At 38.6% G+C, this 23,874-nt stretch overlaps 2 protein-coding genes across 3 annotated transcripts in view; one reads left to right on the top strand and one right to left on the bottom strand.

The window, feature by feature from the left end:
• Window positions 1-2,386: 2,386 nt before the first annotated feature.
• On the top strand, window positions 2,387-23,646 carry LOC309623774 (uncharacterized protein). The gene is made up of 7 exons (XM_082380967.1): window positions 2,387-2,507; window positions 5,252-5,387; window positions 6,579-6,623; window positions 6,808-6,975; window positions 8,051-8,181; window positions 19,521-19,636; window positions 20,551-23,646. The coding sequence occupies exons 3-7, from the start codon at window positions 6,604-6,606 to the stop codon at window positions 20,773-20,775; spliced, it is 660 nt and encodes a 219-aa protein (XP_082237093.1). The 5' UTR covers window positions 2,387-2,507; window positions 5,252-5,387; window positions 6,579-6,603; the 3' UTR covers window positions 20,776-23,646.
• LOC309623770 (uncharacterized protein) overlaps window positions 20,470-23,874 on the bottom strand; it is a 96,582-nt gene continuing 93,177 nt past the window's right edge. For both annotated transcript variants that reach the window (XM_082380959.1, XM_082380960.1), the window contains exon 3: window positions 20,470-20,741. The gene's annotated coding sequence lies outside the window, so the exon portion shown is untranslated. The remainder of the gene's footprint in view (window positions 20,742-23,874) is intronic.

Here is a 23,874-nt window from a genome sequence, read left to right as displayed (position 1 = left end):
TTCTTGATGAGTCTGGCTAATGGTTTACCAATTTTGTTTATCTTCTCAAAAAACCAGCTTTTAGTTTTATTGATCTTTGCTCGTTTCCTTCATTTCTTTTTCATTTATTTCTGCTCTGATCTTTATGATTACTTTCCTTCTGTTAACTTTGGGTTTTGTTTGTTCTTCTTTCTCTAGTTCCTTTAGGTGTAAGGTTAGATTGTTTATTTGAGATTTTTCTTGTTTCTTGAGGTAGGCTTGTATAGCTATAAACTTCCCTCTAGAACTGCTTTTGCATCATCCCATAGGTTTTGGGCCATTGTGTTTTCATTGTCATTTGTCTCTAGGTATTTTTTTATTTCCTCTTTGATTTCTTCAGTGATGTCTTGGTTACTTAGTAACGTATTGTTTAGCCTCCATGTGTTTGTGTTTTTTACGTTTTTTTCCCTGTAATTCATTTCTAATCTCATAGGGTTGTGGTCAGAAAAGATGCTTGATATGATTTCAATTTTCTTAAATTTAGTGAGGCTTGATTTGTGACCTAAGATGTGATCTATCTTGGAAAATGTTCCATGCACACTTGAGAAGAAAGTGTAATCTGCTGTTTTTGGATGGAATGTCCTATAAATATCAATTAAATCTATCTGGTCTATTGTGTCATTCTAAGCTTCTGTTTCCTTATTTATTTTCATTTTGGATGATCTGTCCATTGGTGTAAGTGAGGTGTTAAAGTCCCCACTATGATTGTGTTACTGTCGATTTCCTCTTTTATAGCTGTTAGCAGTTGCCTTATGTATTGAGGTGCTCCTATGTTGGGTGCATATATATTTATAATTGTTATATCTTCTTCTTGGATTGATCCCTCGATCATTATGTAGTGTCCTTCCTTGTCTCTTGTAACGTTCTTTATTTAAAAGTCTATTTTATCTGATATGAGTATAGCTACTCCAGCTTTCTTTTGATTTCCATTTGCATGGAATATCTTTTTCCATCCCCTCACTTTCAGTCTGTATGTGTCCCTAGGTCTGAAGTGGGTCTCTTGTAGACAGCATATATATGGGTCTTGTCTTTGTATCCATTCAGCAAGCCTGTGTCTTTTGGTTGGAGCATTTAATCCATTCACGTTTAAGGTAATTATTGATATGTATGTTCCTGTGACCATTTTCTTAATTGTTTTGGGTTTGTTTTTGTAGGTCCTTTTCTTCTCTTGTGTTTCCCACTTAGAGAAGTTCCTTTAGCATTTGTTGTAGAGCTGGTTTGGTGGTGCTGAATTCTCTTAGCTTTTGCTTGTCTGTAAAGCTTTTGATTTCTCCATCCAATCTAAATGAGATCCTTGCCGGGTAGAGTAATCTTGGTTGTAGGTTCTTCCCTTTCATCACTTTAAGTATATCATGCCACTCCCTCCTGGCTTGTAGAGTTTCTGCTGAGAAATCAGCTGTTAACCTTATGGGAGTTCCCTTGTATGTTATTTGTTGTTTTTCCCTTGCTGCTTTCAATAATTTTTCTTGGTCTTTAATTTTTGCCAATTTGATCACTATGTGTCTCAGCGTGTTTCTCCTTGGGTTTATCCTGTATCGGACTCTCTGCGCTTCCTGGACTTGGGTGGCTATTTCCTTTCCCATGTTAGGGAAGTTTTCGACTATAATCTCTTCACATATTTTCTCTGGTCCTTTCTCTCTCTCTTCTCCTTCTGGGACCCCTATAATGCGAATGTTGTTGTGTTTAATGTTGTCCCAGAGGTCTCTTAGGCTGTCTTCATTTCTTTTCATTCTTTTTTCTTTAGTGTGTTCTGCAGCAGTGAATTCCACCATTCTGTCTTCCAAGTCACTTATCCATTCTTCTGCCTCAGTTATTCTGTTATTGATTCCTTCTAGTGTAGTTTTCATTTCAGTTATTGTACTGTTCATCTCTGTTTGTTCTTTAATTCTTCTAGGTCTTTGTTAAACATTTCTTGCATCTTCTCGATCTTTGCCTCCATTCTTATTCCGAGGTCCTGGATCATCTTCACTATCATTATTCTGAATTCTTCTTCTGGAAGGTTGCCTATCTCCACTTCATTTAGTTGTTTTTCTGGGGTTTTATCTTGTTCCTTCATCTGGTATATAGCCCTCTGCCTTTTCATCTTGTCTGTCTTTCTGTGAATGTGGTTTTTGTTCCACAGGCTGCAGGATTATAGTTTTTCTTGCTTCTGCTCTCTGCCCTCTGGTGGTTGAGGCTATCTAAGAGGCTTGATGGGAGGCTCTGATGGTGGGTAGAGCTGACTGTTGCTGTGGTGGTCAGAGCTCAGTAAAACTTTAATCCACTTGACTGTTGATGGGTGGGGCTGGGTTCCCTCCCTGTTGGTGGTCTTGCCTGAGGAAACCCAACACTGGAGCCTACCTGGGCTCTTTGGTGGGGCTAATAACAGACTCTGGGAGGGCTCACGCCGCCAAGGAGTACTTCCCAGAACTTCGGCTGCCAGCGTCACCATCCCCACAGTGAAACAGAGCCACCCCCTGCCTCTGCAGGAGACCCTCCAACACTAGCAGGTAGGTCTTGTCCAGTCTCCCCCGGGGTCACCGTTCCTTCCCCTGGGTCCCGATGCGCACACTATTTTGTGTGCGCCCTCCAAGAGTGGGGTCTCTGTTTCCCCCAGTCCCGTCGAAGTCCCGCAATCTATTCCCACTAGCCTTCAAATTCTGATTCTCTATGAATTCCTCCTCCCGTTGCCGGACCCCCAGGTTGGGAAGCCCGACGTGGGGCTCAGAACCTTCACTCCAGTGGGTGGACTTCTGTGGTATAAGTGTTCGCCAGTCTGTGAGTCACCCACCCACCAGTTATGGGATTTGATTTTACTCTGATTGCGCCCCTCCTACCATCTCATTGTGGCTTCTCCTTTGTCTTTGGATGCGGGGTATCCTTTTTGGTGTGTTCCAGTGTCTTCCTGTCGAATACTGTCCAGCAGCTAGTTGTGATTCCGGTGTTCTCGCAGAGGGAGTGAGAGCACGTCCTTCTACTCCGCCATCTTGGTTCCTCCCACTGTTTACATTTTTATTTTCTCCTCCTGATGTCTATAAACATAATTCCACATAGCTTCAATATAATTTGCCATTCTTATCTTTTCATACTAAATTTCAATTTTTGATTCACAGTTATACTTTTTTTTTTCTTTCATAGTTATACTTTTTAACATTGGATTCAGAAGGTTTCATTGAATTGGTCCATTTTTTAAATTGATGAAAAATTGGAAATAACCTAAAATAAACTATTGTAAACATCTTCATAAATACAACTTTTCTTTTTCTACTTAAAGATGTATGTTTTTGATTCTCCATTAATCAACTTGCTTGGACAATAGTGTATTAAATAGAAGTTGTTAAGAGTGTTTATGAAGTCAAAAAAAAAGCTTATGAATTGTCTGCCAATTGTTATTTCAAGACAGTGATATTTTAATAATCAAATAGTACATACAAAGAAGTTAAGATTTGTGGTATCACACTAATTACATATTGTTATTAAAAATTTATATGATATGTAAAGCATTCTTAAAATAGCTAAGTTGCCTTTTGCTATAATATTAGAAATGGAAACATATATAAATAAAACATGTATATGTGAAACATATTAGGAATTCTGTAATATTAGTACCTGGCGGTATATAATACGGCATCATGGAATGAGAATACAATTAAAAATTTTTTTTTATTTAGCGTGATTAAACAAAGTGGAAATGTAACTGAAGTATACAAGCTCATTGAGGTATTTTAAGAGTAATTTTATTTCTTGGTCTATTTTTTGTATTTGCCTCAGTTATTTGGAGACATAGAGGTAAGCCAAATCAATAGCTGGGTATATACTTAGATCCAGGTGAGTATAGGGGTAAGATAATGGTGTGAATTGTGTCACATTTATATTGTAGTTATGTATGCCTAAAAAAGACGGGAACTTTTATTAGAAAATTTTTTTTATCTCCTAACACAAAAAGTATAATTAAAAAAATTTTTAATACAAATGTATTTGCATTAGTTTCTGAAAGTAAAGGAAGGGTATACACATACAAACCACATGCATACAGACATCTTTTTTGGAGGGTAATTAAGTTAAAAAACAAAATAAAATAGCACAAAAAGAACTGAGCTCCTATATATTTTTAAGAGGCATGTTAAATCACACAGAATCATGTGGTGATTATCAATAAGCTACACTCTATGAAATATTTATCCTATATTACCACATACACTCTATTTTACACTCCATCCTAATGCTGCTAAAATGTAGAAAGCAGCAGCATAGCACAGGGAGATCAGCTCGGTGCTTTGCAATGACCTAGAGGGGTGGGATAGGGAGGGTGGGAGGGAGGCTCAAGAGGGAGGGTATATGGGGACATGTGTATGCATATGGCTGATTTGCTTTGTTGTGCAACAGAAACTAACACAGAATTGTGAAGCAATTATACTCCAATAAAGATCTATTAAAATAAATAAATAAAATAACATGAAATAGTAGATTTGAAGGATAAAAATAACCATTTTAACCTATGATGTTTGTTTTCAGTAAATTCAAATTAAATATTTAAATGTGAATTTTAATATATGGCTTGTTCTAAATAAAATATTAACACGTAGGTCTAGTTTTTGCAACCAAATATTTCATATAAAGATACTTGCCTCTTTACTGCTGAAATATAGGATAAGTCTCCACATTTCACTCTTTTATCCAGTGGGTTTCATTTGTTTTTTTGTCTGTTTTCTATATGAAATCAAAGGAGCAGTGAAGGCTGACAGGCTTATAGGAGAGTAACATTGACTCACCTACCACCCAGCAACTTGCAGTCTTATAACTTTTACTGTTTTTACATAGAAAAATTCATCTTAAATTGAAATTTTGGTCCAATTCTGAAGATTCTGTTTGGCAGAAGTCATGGGTGTACCTGTGTTTCGCTATCCTTGAGATTCAGAAATGCCAAAGGTGTTCTAAGATTCAATAAACTTGAGTGTTTCTGCATGATACATAAAATGTATCATACTTTGGGATTTTTAAAAATTTTATTTTTCCATTTCTGCACATCTCAATACTTTTGTTTTAGTTAAAATAACTTGTTAGTGTCGAGAACTTATATTTTTAAAAAATGCTGGCTTATGTAAAACCTTTTTACAAAACGATCCTTTTTTTAATGGCCTTGGCATCATTGTCCAGTGCCTGTTTGATTCCTTTCAAACTGTACACTTTTGAGAGTTGCTCTGTAGACCTTTGGTGCATCTTGATTCCTTCTTTCGTGCTTTGTCAAACATAGGATTGGCCACAAAGAAACCTGTAAGTAATGGAAGGAAACACTCTGCTGGTAAAGAATGTTATGGTCCTGAACCTCTACCACCTGGTGTGTCTGGTTTTCTGCCGTGGCGTACTGCAGAACGTGCAAAAAGCAACAGGTAATGTGTTTGCATTCCCTGTCTTTTTCAGTCGTTCAGAATTCTTTATTTTGGAACTTCCATTACGTGGGCGGTCTCTGGTGCTTTCTACAGAGGAAAGAAGATAACTCACACATGGCTTCTGCCTAATGAGCCGTCTAAGGAAGAAAAACAGAAAGTAATTGGGAGTTTCAAGTTGTTTCTCAAGTGTCACAACAGAGGTAACCCCGTGGGAGTCATGAGGAGACTAAAATTATCTCCAATTGTGCAGGTGAGAAAAGTTTCACTAAAGGCAGGTGTAGTTGAGCCAAGCCCTACAGCACAGAAGTAGGAATTTGGATATGTACGAATGGGAAAAAAGACATTTTAGGCATGGGAAGCAGTTTAATGCAGAATGGATGAGAAATCTGCATTAGACCTATTCTAAATCAACTGGCTTATTAACTCAGTAAATCAGATTTAGTGAGTCAAACTAGCTTTAGCTGATTACTTATCCAGGGGATAGCTGTTCATAGTGATTTTTGTCATAGAACAGTAAATAAAATTGTTGAATTATAGCTTTAGGCTTGCTAAGTGAAATAGATTGCTCTAGATGATTTTCACGTGACTTACTTGGTAGTATTCATGAAATTGGGGGTTAACAATTGCTTAAGAAAACAAAGAGAACTGATTTTAAATAGTACTTGAAGGAGTTACTGTGTAAAGTATCTGTTCAGTAGCTCATGTTAAATGGATGTTTATAATCCTTATTGGACAACCAACTAATTTTTTGCAAATGGTAATGTGAATTGCTGTTGCATAAACTATAGTGTTGAATCCCCAGTCTTTGCACTTGAGTTTAACAACTCTGTGGTTTCCTATCTTCTTGGTGAGACACTTAATCTCAGGTCCATCCTCGTCACACAGAGTGGTAAATTAGAGAACGATTAATATCACCATTTAAAGAAGTGAGACTGAAATCTCAACCATCCTGAACATAGGAGCTGAAGGGGCCTCTCAGCAGTTCAGAGAGTTATCACCAAGCCAGTCGGCTGAATTCTGTTCAGTTTTCTCCGTAGCAGAGCCCTCCAGGTCCTTCTTTTGAGCTTATTTATTTTTATACACAATTCTGTATGGATACTGTACATAATACTAAATAGTTGTATTAATTGGATTTAACTGGTGATGTATTTACATCAAGATCTAACTTCGTTTTGTTGATATCTTTTTAAGGGCTTTCCATTCATCAAAGCTCGTGATGTATGTAATCAGGTGCAGGTATGTAGCTATCATATTTATGATATGTAGGGGTTGAATTGGGAAAGGTGGGTGGTCATTCTTTTTGCTTTTTAAACTGACAGAGCCTTACAAGAAGCATTTCCCTCTCTGAAATAAATCCACGTAAAACTTGTCTGGTTGCTCTCCCAATGCAACCGTGTAATTGTGTGGATTTCTCACACAGCTGGCAGCCTTGTGGTTATGTCTGTGAACAAGGAAGCCTGTTCTCCAGTCTGCAAATCAGCTGTTACCCAGTGAAACGAACGAACTTGACTGCCATTTCTGACCCCTCACATGGAGCTGTCATACTCAAGAATGTTCATATGTTTTCAAGAAATGTTGTTTGCAGGCCGTATGTACAAATTCCTGATCTGAAAGCCAATATAAAGCAACATCTCCCAAACTTCTGCTCTCTCACCAAGGCCACACACATTCCCTCGCTTATGGCCTCATGGCAAGCTAGTACTGTCAGTATCAGATTCTCCTTCCCAGTGGTCTTGGGGACCGCATAGTTGCTCTGTGAAAGGCACCACTGCTGAGATTGAGAGAAGAGCACCTTGGGTGTCAGTCCTGCCCTTGCATGCCCAGAGGGAGGGGTGTGCGCCTCGTTCTCCTGTTGGGAGTTTCCTCTGCTGCAGGTTTGCTGCTTGTTGTGAAAACGATGTCCTAGTGACTTGTCTTCTGCGTAGTTATATAATCCCAGCACACTTCTGTATGATCTGTAGACTTTTACGGGGTTGTGGCCAGGTCAGTTTTTAAATGTTTGGAAATGTCCTATGGAACAACATTGCAGTGGCAGTGAAGCTTGACAGGAGAATTGTATTACTCTTACCCTAGTTTTGGCTTAAGGGTGATGAGAAGATGAAATTTTTGATGGGTCAGTTTTAGTTGCGTATGTGTATGTGATTTATTTTTTAAAATTCTAACGTCTGTTATTCACAGCTTAGATATGTTGACTTTCTGATTATTCATCAGTCCCTTTACTGATGTATTTTCCTCCGAAAAACTACATTTGCTTCCAGACTGTTTTCGTCTGATGGTAAAGAATAAATATTTCATTTGCAGTATAAAGTTGATCTGAGAAAAAATGTTTATCTTGGCTCTTCACTTGGCTTCTGTGAAAGAAACTTAATAAAATAATATGGGCAATTCTCATTACTAATCCTAACCATGTACAACAGAGGTCTGTACAGTAACATAGCAAAAATAAGTTACTGTACTTTTACTTAGTCATTGCCTGTTTTAGACTAAGGAGCAGTGAGAGACATTTATAAATAATGATACGTCAGATCACTTTTGTTAAATGTCCTCTAATATTTGGATATTTGGTATCTGGCTTGTGTTATCTTTTATACAATCTTGTCTTCTTTCTTTGCACTTCAGTTTAACAACTCTGTGGTTTCCTATCTTCTTCTTGTGACACTCAGGTCCATCAGAATTTCCTGTGACTGTGACAGTAGAGAGTCCTTCCTCCTCAGAAATCGAAGAGGTCGAAGATTCCTCAGAAAGTGTTCAGGAAGAGCCAGAGAAAATCAGTTTGAAACAAGAAGCATTGCAGGTACGAAGTTATCACTTTAAAGCTATAGAGAAGATTATTTTTCAAATGGAAGCCTGATTGCAACACTGCACAGCTTGAGTGAGGGTTCTGTTTTCTCCTCCCATCTGCATTGTATCCCCTTGAATGGTTCCTTAAGCTTAGACCAAGGTGAATGGTGGACATTTGAACTCTAAGAAATAAAAATCAAAACATGTCGTTAGTAATATAGTTTCCTTTCCTTAGAACCTTAGGATATTCGATTTAGGGAGAACCTTAGTGATCATAAGATAAAGAAATTGAGTTCTGAATGAATATAGTCAGCTGATTCAGTGCTCTTGTTTTACAGATGAGAAAATTGACAGTTCTAGTTGAACTCTCTTTTTATAAGAGGAAAATATGGCCTCATTTTAAATAAAAGTAAAGTTGAAAAAAGTTTTGATGTTAATATTCTCCTTTCCTAAAATAAAAAACCTCAAGAAGCTACATTATATTCCCTAATAAACCTGACATCTAATGTGATTCCATACTTTGGTTTGTACGGACAGAAAAGAAAAACTGATTTTCATAAGAAACTTTTGCACCTCAAAAATAATATATTTGTTTTATTTCAACTTTAATGCAGAGCTGAACATTTCTAGTAAATAAGGGAATACCATTTGGGGGAACCTTGTCTTTGTGCTACAAAGTCCATGTGTAATTTTTAAAAATTATTTAATATGATTCTCTTTTCGTATGAAACATGAAACTTGACAGGTTTCAGAACTAATTATCCCATTATTGTAGGACTATGGTAATTACTCTTTGATTTTCAAAAGAGAATGTTAGATTTTTATGTTTTTAATTAAAATTAATGATAATATAGAGAAATTTTAAGAAAACTTAGAAAATTATGAAATGTTACAGTGGGAGAAATCTATAGTTCATGTAGAGTTACCCCCTTTCATTTTATAAATGAGCACCTACAATTTGTAGCACATAAGTGATTTCTTAGTAAATTGCAGAGTACGACAAGACCCGAGAGCATCTAACCCGCATTCCTTGTCATTTTAGATGTGTTGTATTCATTTCCTTCATGAGTAGAACAGGAGATTGTATTTCTAAAAGCAGTGATAGACTGGGGAAGACCAAGAACTTTAAACACTGGGACCACAGAATAGCAGATTCAGAATGCACTGAGAACCCTTGCAGCTCTTCTCCGTTTTGACAAGACACTACAAGGATGGTATCAAAGTGTTTAAGTACATAAGCCAACAACAGTCAAGAGATTTCAACATAGTTTTGAAAGACGGAAGACACATGGAAGAGTGTGAAACTGAAGCAGTAGAACAGAGGAAAAGCATCACCTAGAATATGCACAGGTACCACCTGCAACTGAGGAGGATTCTGACCCCACCTGCAGAAGTAGCTTCATGCTTTGATGCGCATGTAGGAGAGAGGGTGGAGTTAGTTAAAAGTGTGACTGAAATAGGGGAGCTCATTGAAGGGTTGTGTTTGGAGGAGTGGACTCCCAGCCCCGCCCTCACGCTCCTGAAGTGAGATGATTTTAAGTTTGAACACAGTGAAACTGGGGAGAACTAGGGCAGCTAGTGTGAGTTTTTACACCCTAGAAAAGAGTGTTTGGGGGGGATCCTATTACAGTCACTCCCCACTTCTTCCTGCATAAGAAGCCAATCAATCGTTGACTTCAGGGAGCTTTCTGCGCTCATTCTTAAATAGAAAATAACTGTCATTTGCCTGATAGTTGAGTAAAGCTTACAACATGAGAGGGGGGGAAAAGAGTGAAAACATATCCTGGTAGGACTGGGGACAATTTAGGGAACAAAATAATTTAAGAAAAAACCCTAATTAGTATCCTGAGAGAGGTTTAAAAAGAGCTAGCAACTATAAAATAAGACTAGGGTGTTAATTAAAAAGAGAATGGTCAGAAAGCAAGAGAGGTGTCTTGGATATGAAAATACGGTTGCTGAAATATATTCAGTAGGAATTTTAAAAATTTCTCAGTATATAAAAAAGAACGACACAATGGAAAATGTGATAGCCATACGTTAGAGAGGCTGCATCTGGGAGATCCAACATGTTACCATTAGAAACTCCAGACCCAGACAAAAAATGGAGGGAAGCTGTCAAAGGGCAACAAAATTCCCCACAGCTGAAAGTAGACATCAGGCCTCAGATTGAAAATAGTTACTCAAGTTTTGAGCAAGATGAACAAGAATAGACTCATACCTAGGCACCCTTCATTGTGAAACTTTAAAATACTGAAAAAATAAATTAAAATAGATTGGGCTTCCCTGGTGGCGCAGTGGTTAAGAATCTGCCTGCCAATGCAGGGGACATGGGTTCCATTCCTGGTCCGGGAAGATCCCACATGCCGCAGAACAACTAAGCCCATGTGCCACAGCTACTGTGCCCGCATGCCTCAACTACTGAAGCCTGCACGCCTAGAGCCTGTGCTCTGCAACAGAAGAAGCCACTGCAATGAGAAGCCCGTGCACCGCAACGGAGAGTAGCCCCCGTTCACTGCAACTAGAGAAAGCCTGCACAGCAATGAATACCCAATGCAGCCAAAAATAAATAAATTAATTAATTAAAAGAAAAGTAGAATAAAATACTGAGAGGATACATCCATTCCAGAGAGAAAAATACTGGTCACCTAAAAAAAAAAATTTTAAATCTGACTTTATCATAGTTGTCATCAGCACCATGGATGCTGGAAGGTATTAGAAAGATACCTCCAAATTTTTCCAGCACATAATTTTCACCCTAGGGTTTTGTATCCAGCCAAACTATCAGTCATAAGTGGAGGCTGAATGAGATATTTTGTACAAAAAGAAATTTGGAAAATTTACCTCCTGTGCTACACCTTAAGCTATTTATAGAAATAATCCAGCAAAATGAGGCAATAAACCAAGAAGGAAGGTAATAGGGGATTCAGTGCAGAGAGCAGCTAGTCTAGATTGGAGAGGCTTCCATTGATTGTGTGATTGAGAGCTTAGAAACACCTTGAGGCATATTGTACTTACTAGGTATTAGGCACTGTTGGAAGGGAGGAGGGAGAGGAAGAGGAGAAGGAACTTGAACTCCAGAGGAGAAAAGGCTATACTGACATAAACATGAAGCAAACTAAACTATGGTTGATTTTTAACCGACTATTGGTGAGGAAGAGAAGAATCCACTTAAACTTGACACTATAGATGCCCCCGTTTTCAGTGACACACAGGGGTAACGACCACCTATCTAATTTGTTGTCCAAACCAGAACTTGTCCAAACTCCTTACACTTCAATAGTGTAAGGAGGAGCTCTAATGCTGTAACATCAGGACAACAGGTATAAACTGGAACAGCCCAAGGCGGCTTGGGGTATGTGGTCACCCTGCACAAGGGCAGTGACACTGACACAGTATGGAACGAGGTGTAGTCTATACACAGAGACACAGTACATCTGCAGTGGGCAATATTAATTTAATTGTAATAATGGCAATACTGTCTTGGTTTGTAGCTTTTATTGTCAACTTGCATGTAATAACAAATAACTAACCTAAACTATACTTAGTATGTATTAGTATTAACTTGGTATGTACTGAAATGTATTGTGTACTAGTATGTACTTAGTATATGTTAGGCTCTAAGTGTTTTTGCATATATTAACTCATTTAATCCTCTGAATAGCCTTATGAGGTTGGTGCTAATATCATTCCCACTTTTGAGAAAAGGATGCTAAGACAGGGAAGGAACTTGCCCAGGCTGTACCGAATTTAGGGCTGGATCGAGGCTTTGAGTTTAGGCTCTCTGCCTGTTCTCTTAAACCTTACTCCCTACTGACTCTCAAATGACAGAAGACTTAACTGCACATAGAACAGAATATAAATTTCAACTTTGACAACGTAAAAGCTAGGTTTGGAAGTTAGACAGGAGGTAGAAAAAAGGGAAGATGGTATGAATGTCCTCATTTTACAAAGCGTGACGTTGAGAGAGTTTATAGTGGATCAACAATGTAGGTTTTTAAGTATATCACTAAAGTCAAAGAGATCATGAGCAGTGGAATAACTAATGATGACATAACTTTACTGAGCAGTGTGGACATAGGAAAGAGTGTAAAGGAACTAAACCCTTACTTAGTAAATCAGAAAGTCAACAGATAATGCCTCAAATTTAGTCAGAAAATAGTCATGTTAGAGTATTACTTGGAAATGGAGAAGAATTCAAAATAACAATAGTTGGACCTCCCTGGTGGCGCAGTGGTTAAGAATCTGCCTGCCAAGGCAGGGGACACAGGTTCGAGCCCTGGTCCAGGAGGATCCCACATGCCGCGGAGCAATGAAGCCCGTGCGCCACAACTACGCAGCCTGCGCTCTAGAGCCTGCGAGCCACAACTACTGAGCCCACGTGCCACAGCTACTGAAGCCCTCGTGCCTAGATCCTGTGCTCCACGACAAGAGAAGCCACTGCAATGAAGCGTAGCCCCCGCTCGCCGCAACTAGAGAAAGCCTACACGCAGCAACGAAGACCCAACACAGCCAAAAATAAATAAATAATAATTTAAAAAATAAGAATAAAAAATAACAATAGTTGACGTCAACCTCATAAAAAAGGAAATCCAAACAGCCAGTACACACAGAAAAGTATACGACTTCATCAAGTAATAAGAGAAAAGTGAGTCAAAACCAATGAAACTACATGCCAATCAGATTGACAAATACATAAATAAAGTCTGGTAGTATCAGGTATTGTAGACCTGGAGTACTATGGGAATCTTCTACCCTGCTTATACTGGAGTATAAATCGACACAACTACTTTGGAAAGCATTTAGCACTCTCCATCAACTGAAGGTATATAAATAGCCTGTGACCCAGCAGCCCTCACCCCCGCCCTGTGTAAATGCACCAGAATAACCGGTACAGCAGGATTCCTGTCCATGATTTGCATTAGCACAAACTGAAAACAACCCAAATGTCCATCAAGAGTCAAAAATTAAATAAATTATGTGTATTCATACAGTGGGAAAACTATCAAGCAATAAAACTGAATGAACTAGAGCTACAGGCTGCAATGCGGATGAATCTTTTAAACCAATGTTGAGTGAAAGAAATAAGATAGAAAAGACTTCATATACTATGATCCTCTACATAAAGTTAGACGTTGACAAAACTAAACTCTTTTGTTAGGGGTGCATGCAGGTTAAAGGAAATGATTTTCAGAAATGAGGATGGTGTTTAACCGGGAAGAGGGAAGGAGCTTGTGATGAGAAAACGATATGGGGGGGTTTTGAGATGCTGACAAGTATCAATACTTTCAGATTCGAGTAGTGGTTATGTAAGTATTCTCTTTTGATTTGTCACATTGACAGTTTTGTCCTGTGCACTTCTCAGTACACATATCGTATTTTACAATTAAAAACCTGTGTACAGAATCGGTCGCTTCTTGAGTGCTGGATGTGGGAGTGGGATGAGACTATTTCATTTTAAGCCCTTCACTACTGCTTGCGTTCACATGTTCATTCATTCAGCATTAATTGAACATATGCTGTGTACCAAGCACTCTTCTAATTCTATGTGTTTTAAGTCATGTAATCCTCACAAGAGCTCTGTGATATGGGAGCTTATCTCCATTTTATAGATGAGGAAGTTGAGGCCTAGAGTTATAGAACTTGTCCAAGGTTATCTAGCTAACGGGTAGTGCCAGGCCCATTTGCCTCAGAGAATCTGAATGTTTACAACATAATATAAAAGAGAAATTTAATTACTAATTATATAAAGAAGATGACAAGTTTTCATCTATCCAGTTAGAGAAAAACACACTGTCTTTCACACACGTACATCTTGTATTGGCAGGGATTTTCCTTATTAAGCAATTATTTACTGACCATCTACGTTGTGCTAGGCACAGGTGCTGGGGATAAACACTTAATAAAATACACCCCCTATCTTCAAATAACTTGCACTCTAGGTGAGGAAGTAAGCCAACAGTTACAGTAGAGGTTATATACCAAGTGATACATCGCTGATGGCAGTATAAAATCTCAGAAATCTTTTGGAAAGCGGTTTGGAGATAGGTACCTCAGAGCCTTAAAAATATTCATTTGCTTTGATCTCAAACTCATTTTTATGCATTTATTGTAAGAATGTTATTCTCAATATGGAAAAAAGCCTTCATGCATAAAAACGGTTATTTTGTCTTATAATATTGAAAAGTTGGAAAGAATTTAAATGTGTAAAATGGTTAACCAGTAAACCCACTCAGTGCAATATTTTGTAGCCCACAAAAAAAAAAATCAAGGTTATGAATCCCCTGATTATATGAGAAATGATTGATTTCAATGTTAAGTGGAGAAAAGTTGAACATAAAATTTGATATCCAATATGATGGGAGCTTTGTCCCAGATAAATCACCCTAGCCAGTGTACAGAAGGGATGAAGGAGAGCAGATGACAGGAAGGAAAATTATTCCAAAGCCTTATCATTAGTCTTACTTAAGTAATAGAATATCAAGCAATTTTACTTTCTAACTTTTTTGGTTCCATATTTCCACATAAGGGACATGAATTATTAATACTTTGTAGGAGAGGGGTACACTTTTTCACAAAAATTTCACACTGTGTTCTAATTCCCTCCATTAGAGGGAGAAACTATTTCATGTAATTGCACTTTGATGTGCTATTTAGAACCAGTCAGGAATTTTAGTCTACTTTCCTCTGACTGTGGTGAGGGTTTTTTGTTTGTTTGCTTATTTGTTTAGAATTTCTTTGAAATCAGTTTTAGAAGATTGATTAAACCATTATGTTAAAAGTAGAGGAATTTTGCAATTTTTTCCCCTTTTTTCCCATTGAAAACTTGACTGGCTTTAGTAATGAAACATTAAAGAATTTGAAGTTCTTAGACTCTCAATTTTTTAAACATGTTCTGAATATAAAAATATATGTTCATTGAGCAAATCTTTGAAAACAGTGAACAACTTATTGAAGGAAATAAAAGCCACCTCTGCGTGTACACACACCTAATCTGCTCTTTTGTCTTCAAAAAGTATCAAAAATATTTTGCCATGTCACTAAATACTCTTCTACATCAGAGAATTTGATTAAGCTTATGCATCATCTCCCAGGAGAAACGCACAGATATATTTTGAATGTAGAACTCCTGAAGCCCGTTCATTAACTCTGGCTGAGACCTCTTGTCATTCTTTTCTTAGTGGCTTCACAGCGCATTCCTTCATACGGTGAGCTATTTTTATTGAAACCAATCCCAATTTGGAGGCTCTTAGCTTTCTTCTAGGGTTTGGTTATAAACCATCTTATGACATCATGTTGGTAGATAAATCTTTGCCCACATCTTTAATTTTCTTAGGGTAAACTCCTGATGTAGGATTGTTGTTAGGTACCAAAAGCTACTCTCCAGAAAGTGATACCAGTTCCTCTCCCAATGATGGCATATAATAGAGTTCCTCATTCTTTAAGTGATTGTTCAAAGCAGTTAAAATGTATAAATATACCTTACTGTTTTCATAAGTATAGGTATTCTGACTGTTTATCGCTGCATAAGAAACCACCCCGAAACAGTGGCCCAAAACAATGACAGTCATTTATTTTGTCCACGAACCTGGAGGTTGAGTAGAATATTAATTCTTTTACTACACTCTCACTGACTGAAAACAATACCTATTTGACTAGCTCACAGTTCTGCAGGTCAGAAGTCCAGGCACAGCGTGACTGGGTTTCCTGCTCAGATACACACGGGAACATGTGGGTTCCCTCCTGAGAGTGTTAAAGCACGTGAAATTTAAGTGTAAACATTGAGCCCCAAATGTTGGATGTTCACCATAGTTTGTGTGGGTCACAGAGCTGAAATCAAGATGTCAGTCTGGCTGTGTTAGCATCCAGAGGCTCTGGGAAAGAATGCCTCCAAGCTTCTTCGGCTTGTTGGCATAATTCAGATTCTGCAGTTGCAGGACAGAGGTCCCCATTTCCTTGCTGGCTGTCAGTCGGGGGACGGTCTCAGCTCCTAGAGGCCTCTCGCTTGCCTTCCCTGCCGCAGCATTGGACTTCTTCAGAGCCAACAATGGAGGGTCTCCCTCTTGTCCCTTTTGTACTTCAATTCAGGAAGAGTTCAAGTCTTTTCATGGGGTGCCTGAGTAGGTCACATCCACCTAGAATAATCTCCCTATCTTAAAAAATCAACTGATTTTGAATCTTAATTCCGTCTGCAAAATCCCTTCACTACAGCACCCAGATTTAGGGTTTGATTGTTTAAGTGGAAGGTTTGTGTACTTCAATAAGTAGGAGTCTTAGGGGCTCTGTTAGAATTCTGCCTATTGCAAGCAGTGTCCCCACTTCAAGGACCGAAGTGTCTTAGTTCCTAAAGCTCCTAAGAGAGCTTATCAGTGTTCATTTTATTTGATTGACCTTGGTGAGTGGGAAGACTACCACCTCCGTGAACAGGAACGGCACCCAGCTTCCTGAGTCCACAGTGTGGCTCTGCTACTTAGTGGTGTCACCTTGGCTGTGCTGCTCTACTTACTCTACTTCTCTGCCTCTGTTTCCCTCATCTGTAAAATAACATGGAGTTAGTGATTGTTCTTTCCTCGTAGGGTTTTTTTTTAAATAAATTATTTTATTTATTTATTTTTGGCTGCGCTGGGTGTTTGATACTGCTCACGGGCTTTCTCTAGTTGCGTCGAGCAGGGGCTACTCTTCCTAGTGGTGTGCGGGCTTCTCATTGCGGTGGTTTCTCTTGTTGCGGAGCACGGGCTCTAGGCACGCAGGCTTCAGTGGTTGTGACACGGGGGCTCTAGAGCGTAGGCTCAGTGGTCGTGGCGCACGGGCTTGGTTGCTCCGCGGCATGTGGGATCTTCCCGGACCAGGGCTCGAACCCGTGTCCCCTGCACTGGCAGGCGGATTCTTAACCACTGCGCCACCAGGGAAGCCCCCCTCTTAGGGTTTTGATGATTAGATTATTTAATGCCCAGGGAACTCCAGGAACAGTGCTTGACTGTAAATTGCTTTAAAAATGATTACTTTTTAAAAAAATGCTTTTGAATCTGCAATTATGCAATTCAGGTATATTAAGCATGTTCATTAATAGGACTTCCTACTATAAAGAGACCCACAAATAAAAATAGAAGTTTTCTTTCTTGGTCTTAACTATTTATTTCTGACTTGCTATGTTATACGCATATGCCTTTTATGGTGGGCTGCCACAAATTTATGTTGGAAAAAGTGGAATTTAAATAAATCTTTACTATGCTAATTTGATAGATTTTGATAATTCGTTTCACTAGCATGGTATGATATTACCAGTAGCAGACTAAAACCTGAGTTCACTTCTGGCTCTGCCCCTAAATCCTGATGAGTCCTACAGCTGGAAAGGCTTTTGGATATTATACTACGAATTAGTTATAATATTTACTCTGTTTGTTTAGGAAACACTGGAGGAGTGCCTAAAGCAGTTAAAGGAGGAAAGAGTAATAAGACTTAAGGCTGATAAATGAGTCAATGAGGCAAACAATTTCTTATACTTTTGAGAGTGTTTCGTTTTATTTTGATTTGATTTTAAGCCATACACACAGTTTGTAAACTTTAAAACTGTAATATGTTGCAAATTGGTTGTATCATATGGACTTTTGCATTTACTGGTATTTAGTGATCATATGATCTATATTCCAGAAAGCATGTTTTTAAAAATGTGAAAATCTCATTTTGAGTGTGTGTGTGTGTGTGTGTGTGCTTTCATATGACACTAGCTTATTTTCTGTTCATGATTCTTTGATTCAAGAAAGCACTTTTTGTGCATATACTGTATATACAGTAGCATAAAAGACATGATGAGACTCTCCTGGCAATGAATTAGGAAAGTGAATCATTTAAATAAATTTAAGATATTGGAAAACTTGTACGAATGCAATGCAAGATAAAAATATATACTATAAGAATTACATTAGGTAATGTGCATGAAAGCAGGGCATAATCTAAAAAGTTCCATCTAAATATACTTTATCATAGGTTGAACGTAGGGAGGAATTTTTCAAAGTGCATCCGTTGGATTGGCGGACACTCATTCAATAAGTGTTGAGCACCTGCTTATATAAGGCAAAAGGGGCATCATGAACATAACAGCCTTTCTGAGAAATACTAGAGTTGAGCTTATAGGGGTTTTAAGTGCATAGGTGGTGAGCGGAAGGGGAAGAGTGCACGGGAGTGAATATTTGCAAGAAGCCAAAGAAAATATTGGTGATCGTACATTTAATAAATTGGGTTGGGTATGATTTAGGACTTTTAAACGTAAGCATTAGATAGTATGCTCACTAAAGTTAATTCTTAACATTCAGCAGAGTTGTAATATGTTTTGTTCAAATCAGATTCTATAATTCACTTTCTAATTTAAGGGAAACTTAAAGCAGGTAATTTTCTAATGTGGAATGAGGCTCCATTATGAATTTAACCAGTTAGAAATGTGATCTTTTGTGAAAGATCATTAATAAAACGATAACTTTGGTTTATTTATGTACCAGCTAAGTGTTATATAGGAAACTTTGTTGGGTGCCTGGGGGTTTTGGTTATTATGTGATATGGTCTCTGTCTTTACTGGTGGCGAGTTAGGTTAATTACAGGTTAATTACATTTTGAGTGTTTTAGTTTTGTTCCTTGAAACTAGACAAGACTACTTTTGATGACAATGAGAAAAAAGCATGTCAGACATTTTCAGTCTTCTTTTATAGCTGGAACATGAAAATGCCCAGTTAAGAAATATAAAATTCTCTTTGTCTGAAGGCCTTCATGCCCACTCATTGACAAGCATGATCCTGGATGAGGAAGGTGTTTTGGGCAGCACTGAGAATTCTTTTCAGAAGTTCCATGCTTTCTTGGATCTCCTTAAAGATGCTGGGTTAGTTCATTTCTCTTCATGGCATTCTTCTCTTTGCGACTATAACGGTAGTTTGCTGAGGAACTGGAGCGATTTTCATCACTTACGTGGCCATATTTAGCCAAATTTAGTACAATTATCGGTAATATAGTTGACGTTTTAAAATGAGGAATTAAATTTTTTAAGAAATGCAAATAGGGCAGCCTGCTTTGGTAGAGTGGGGAGCCCATTATAAAAGAGTAACCTGTAGACAGAGTAATTAGTAGGTATAGTTTTTTGTGAAGACTAAATTGAAGGCAGTGTCCATTGAAAATACTGGGGAATGGATAAGAATTTTCCTATCTTTCATTTATTTTGCTTGTTTGATAAGTTTGAATTAAAGTTATTTTTGTCTTAGACATAAAAATTATTATTAATCTTCAGGGAAGATATAGGTCAGTGGTTCTCAACCGGGAACAATTTTGCCACAATGGCTGGTATAGATCAGTCAGATTTTCATTTACTAGGTCGTCCCCAGATGAATTCTACTGTTAGCAGTCCACCTAAAGAAGAAAAGAAGGCACTTGAAGAAGAAAAATCAGAATCCAAGCAGAGTGCCCCAGTACAAATGCAGAATCTCCAAGTAAGTGGACAGGACAGCACTTAATGATTCTAAGAGTGATTAGCAAAAAGGAAATGACCAAGTCAGAGAGAAAATAATAATGGTCGGTCTCTAATAGTTCACATGCTCGGGAGCTAGAGGACTGTGGAGTCCTCTCCAAATCTGAGATTAGTAAATGTGGGCCCATTTCATGATACTGTATTGCTGTACATAAGAAAACTGGAAGTTCTTTAGAAAATTTATGAGTTAAAGCAAACTCTCCTTAATGAAGAAAGAAAACATTACAGAAAATATTCCAAATTTTAAATTGTATAAATGTCTATTCTATTCATATTTTATCTAGGTTTCTATTTGTATGCAGTCAGCTTACAATGAAGGAACACTAATGAAGGGACACGTATTGACAGAATTTTTAAAATAAGTAATCTTGACATAGCTAATACGTAAGATATTATAGTGACTCACCTGGTCATGGGAATGGGAGGGGAAACATGTCAGCTTTTCCTCTAGCGTTACTTGGAGCCCCCTTCACCCACCTCAGCCAATCTCAGACTGGTCTTGGGAACTGACAGCTTGAGAACACAGTCTGGTCACAAACTATATACTGTTTACATGTGCCTGGAGGATAGAAAAGAAATTAATTTTCTTACAGAGTAGGGTTTCATTTTTAGTGAGGGAAAGGAAGTGGGTAATAACTACCCCAATCACCAAAGTCTGAAAATGTAGCAGACATAGCCTTGGATATAGCTAGGTTAAGTTGAGAATCACTTGGCAAGATATAATTAGAAAAAAACTGGCTCTGAAATCTTCTGAATAATCAATTACTGTGTTAATAATAAGATCACAGAATAACATTGACGTTTTGAACTCTACTTTTTAATGGTTGGCTTTGTTCATCACTGAATTTTTGTCTTGTCTTTTGTCTTTCCCTCCAGTTTCAGAAAATTACAGGTGATGCTGGGCTTCCTTTGCCTCTCGACTCCTTCCATGTCCCAGTCTCTACTCAGGAGGCCTTAGAAACTTCCAAAGACAACCTGGGGGTCCCAGTCACAGAGCAGCAGCAGGAGTCTTTTGAAGATTTCATTGCCAGAACATGTTCTCCCTTCAGCAGACGTCATTTCTGGAACTGGAAGTCAAAGAAAAGAAGAGGAATTATCTAGAAATAGCAGGTCTTCTTCAGAGAAAATGAGCAAAGCAGGTGAATAAACCAAAAAATACTCTGCTAAGAAACAACCTGGGGAGGACCTGCATTCCTGCTCTGACTCACCTGTAAAGCAGAAAAGCAAAGGAATGGGGCAAAAGAATTCTTTGGTTAATAAAGCAATTAAAAGTGAGTCTTTGAAAAAACACATTTCTGTTAAGAAAGAGAGTAGAATAGTGACTGTTTCATCAAAGACAACTAAAAGTAAACTCAGTCTACTAGAACATTCTGAAAGTGATACTCTTGGATCTGACTGTGAATTTTAAGAAAGCATCCATACTCTATCATGCCTAACATAGGACTAAATCTTTTAAAATTATGTTTTTGCCTTCAAATTTTAATAAACTACTTATGTTTTTATTATAGCATATGGTGTTTTCAATTACTTGACTGGAAGCCATTAGAGAAAGATTTATCTATACTTTTTTATTATAATGAAAGTTTTGGTGTATTTTTCCTTGTGATACTTTGCACCATTCATTCAGCTAGTGTTTTCTGAGGTCTTCATATGTACAGTACTTTTCTGGGTGCCATTGCTTTCAGCAGTGAACAAAATAAAGCCTTTACTCTCCTGGAACTAGCACTCTGTGGTGGGAGAAAACATAAACAACAAAACAGGGTAAGGGGTAAAAAGAGATGGGAATAATAAATGGAATAGTTTTACCATTTGGTTAAATGTCAAACTATTATAAATCACATGGCCAGAAGCCATTGACGTATTTTAATTCACAATAACCAGAGAGCCTCAAACATTTACCAAGGCACTTAACCGTGTTTATGGATTACAGCAACGCTATGAGATTGGGAACTATTACCATCCCCATTTTATAGATGAGGAGTCGGAGGAGACATTATGTGAGTTGCCAAGAATTACACAGCTATAAGTAAGTGGTAAGCTGCGATTTGACCCGAACCCATGCTCTTTTTTTTTTTAAATGTACGGACTTTATTATGTTTCATTTGTTTCTGATTTATGTGATTATTTTCTTTAAACATGTTTTTTGATGTCGACCATTTTTAAAGTGTTTATTGCATTTGTTACAGTATTGCTTCTGGTTTATATTTTGGTTTATGGCCACAAGGCATGTGGGATCTTTGCTCCCCGACCAGGGATCAAACTCTCACCCCCTCCATTGGAAGGCGAAGTCTTAACCACTGGACCACCAGGGAAGTCCCCCTTATGTGATGATTTTTATGGCAATTTTTTTTAATTTTATTTTTTATTGACGTATAGTTGAATTACAGTGTGTGTTAATTACTGCTGTACAGGAAAGTGACTCAGTTATACATTTATATACATTCTTTTTCATATTCTTTTCCATTGTGGTTTATCACAGAATATAGAATATCGTTCCCTGTGCTCTACAGTAGGACCTTTTTGGTTTTTTTAAAATACATCCACTTTTTTTTTAATAAATGTATTTATTTATTTATTTATTTTTGGCTGCGTTGGGCCTTCGTTGCTGCACGCGGGCTTTCTCTAGTTGCGGTGCGCAGGCTTCTCAATGTGGTGGCTTCTCGTGTTGCAGAGCACGGGCTCTAGGTGCATGGACTTCAGTAGTTGTGGCATCAGGCTTAGTTGCTCTCTGGCATGTGGGATCTTCCCGGACCAGGGCTCGAACCCGTGTCCCCTGCATTGGCAGGCGTATTCTTAACCACTGCGCCACCAGGGAAGTCCCATGTAGGACCTTTTTGTTTATCCATCCTGTATATACACCAGTTTGCATCTGCTAATCCCAAACTCCCAATCCAACCCTCTCCCACCCCCTCCCCCTTGGCAACCACCAGTCTATTCTCTATATCCTTGGTTATGTTTCTGTTTCACAGATAGGCAGAACCCAGGCTCTTAATTACTTTGTTATCCTGTTTCCTTGTTAAGAGAGGAAGGGTTTAAGGAAGGCACCGAGAGAGCAGCCAGTGAGCAGTGAGCAGTAGAAGTGCAAAACAGTGGGGCTATCAGAAAGCACACCTGTCTCCTTTCCCCATCGTGAGCCGAATTTTTAAACGGCAGAGTATGTAAGAGTATGTGATGACACATCTCTGGATTAAATTATGTCTCTCTGGTAAAACATGTACAGATAAGTCTTTAGTTCATTCAGACTGAAAGGTGAGATCAGAGAAGAGCTGGAGTGTCAGATTTCTTCTAGAAGTTCCTGCCTGATTGTTACTAAGAGGGCTACTACAGTACTAGTTAGTTCATTAGTCATGGATTGAGTGTTAGAGGAGCGAAACAATGAGCAAGATGTAGCGTTGGCCCTTTAGCAGTGGAGTGAGAGGGGAAGACACACAGCAGATGTCTCATCCTGCACGTGACATGCTGCTGTGACGGACATATTCAGGGCGTTTCATCAGTGTTTGTGGAAGAAGAGGGGGAGCTGTGAGGCAAAGAAAAGTCATCGAAAGAGGCAGTCCCTAAGCTAAGTCTTAAAGGACTCGTGAAAAACTGGTGAGTCAGCCGGTGAAGGGCAAGGACACTCAAGGCAGAGAGGACAGCGGAAGTCCAGAGCCGTGAGTGTGCGAGGGGTGTGTTACGGAGCCACAGGCACAGGCTCTGGCGCATCAGTGCAGTGTCACCAGGCAGTGGCAAGCGCCCCTAAAGGAGGCAGCGAGGAGGAGGAGAGCGGGTCTTAGCCATCCATGTGCGTGGAGCTGGTTTCCTCAGAAAATAGCTAAGAATGGAAAGGACAAGTTCAGGTGGCATTTTAGACCACTGACGTCAGTATGGATGAGGAATCTGAAGAAGCCTGGAGACAATTATGCCCCACTCTTCTGAGGAGCAGTGTTTTTTATTTTCGAGTGGGACTTTCATGCTGCCACCTCCTCTCCTGTCCCTACTGGAAGGTTTATGGGCCGGCAGAAGGGAGAACCTGGCTTAAGTAAAGGTAATCAGGTTTCTTTACTGCGCAGCTTCTCGGGGCTGCTGTCGGCTAATGTTCATTCTGGATCGTCACAGCAGGCGTATGGTACACAGCCATCCTCAAAGCTATTTGACTCTAGAGTCCTTTTTTAATAGAAGTGTCTAACAACTGGTTCCACCAAACAGCAATTTGGTAACTTC

This window comes from Balaenoptera borealis (assembly GCF_965194805.1).
Source record: "Balaenoptera borealis genome assembly, chromosome: 2".
In the NCBI taxonomy this organism is placed as follows: domain Eukaryota; kingdom Metazoa; phylum Chordata; class Mammalia; order Artiodactyla; family Balaenopteridae; genus Balaenoptera; species Balaenoptera borealis.
Note: the sequence above shows the minus strand (reverse complement) of the source record. Positions and strands in the feature narration are given on the sequence as shown.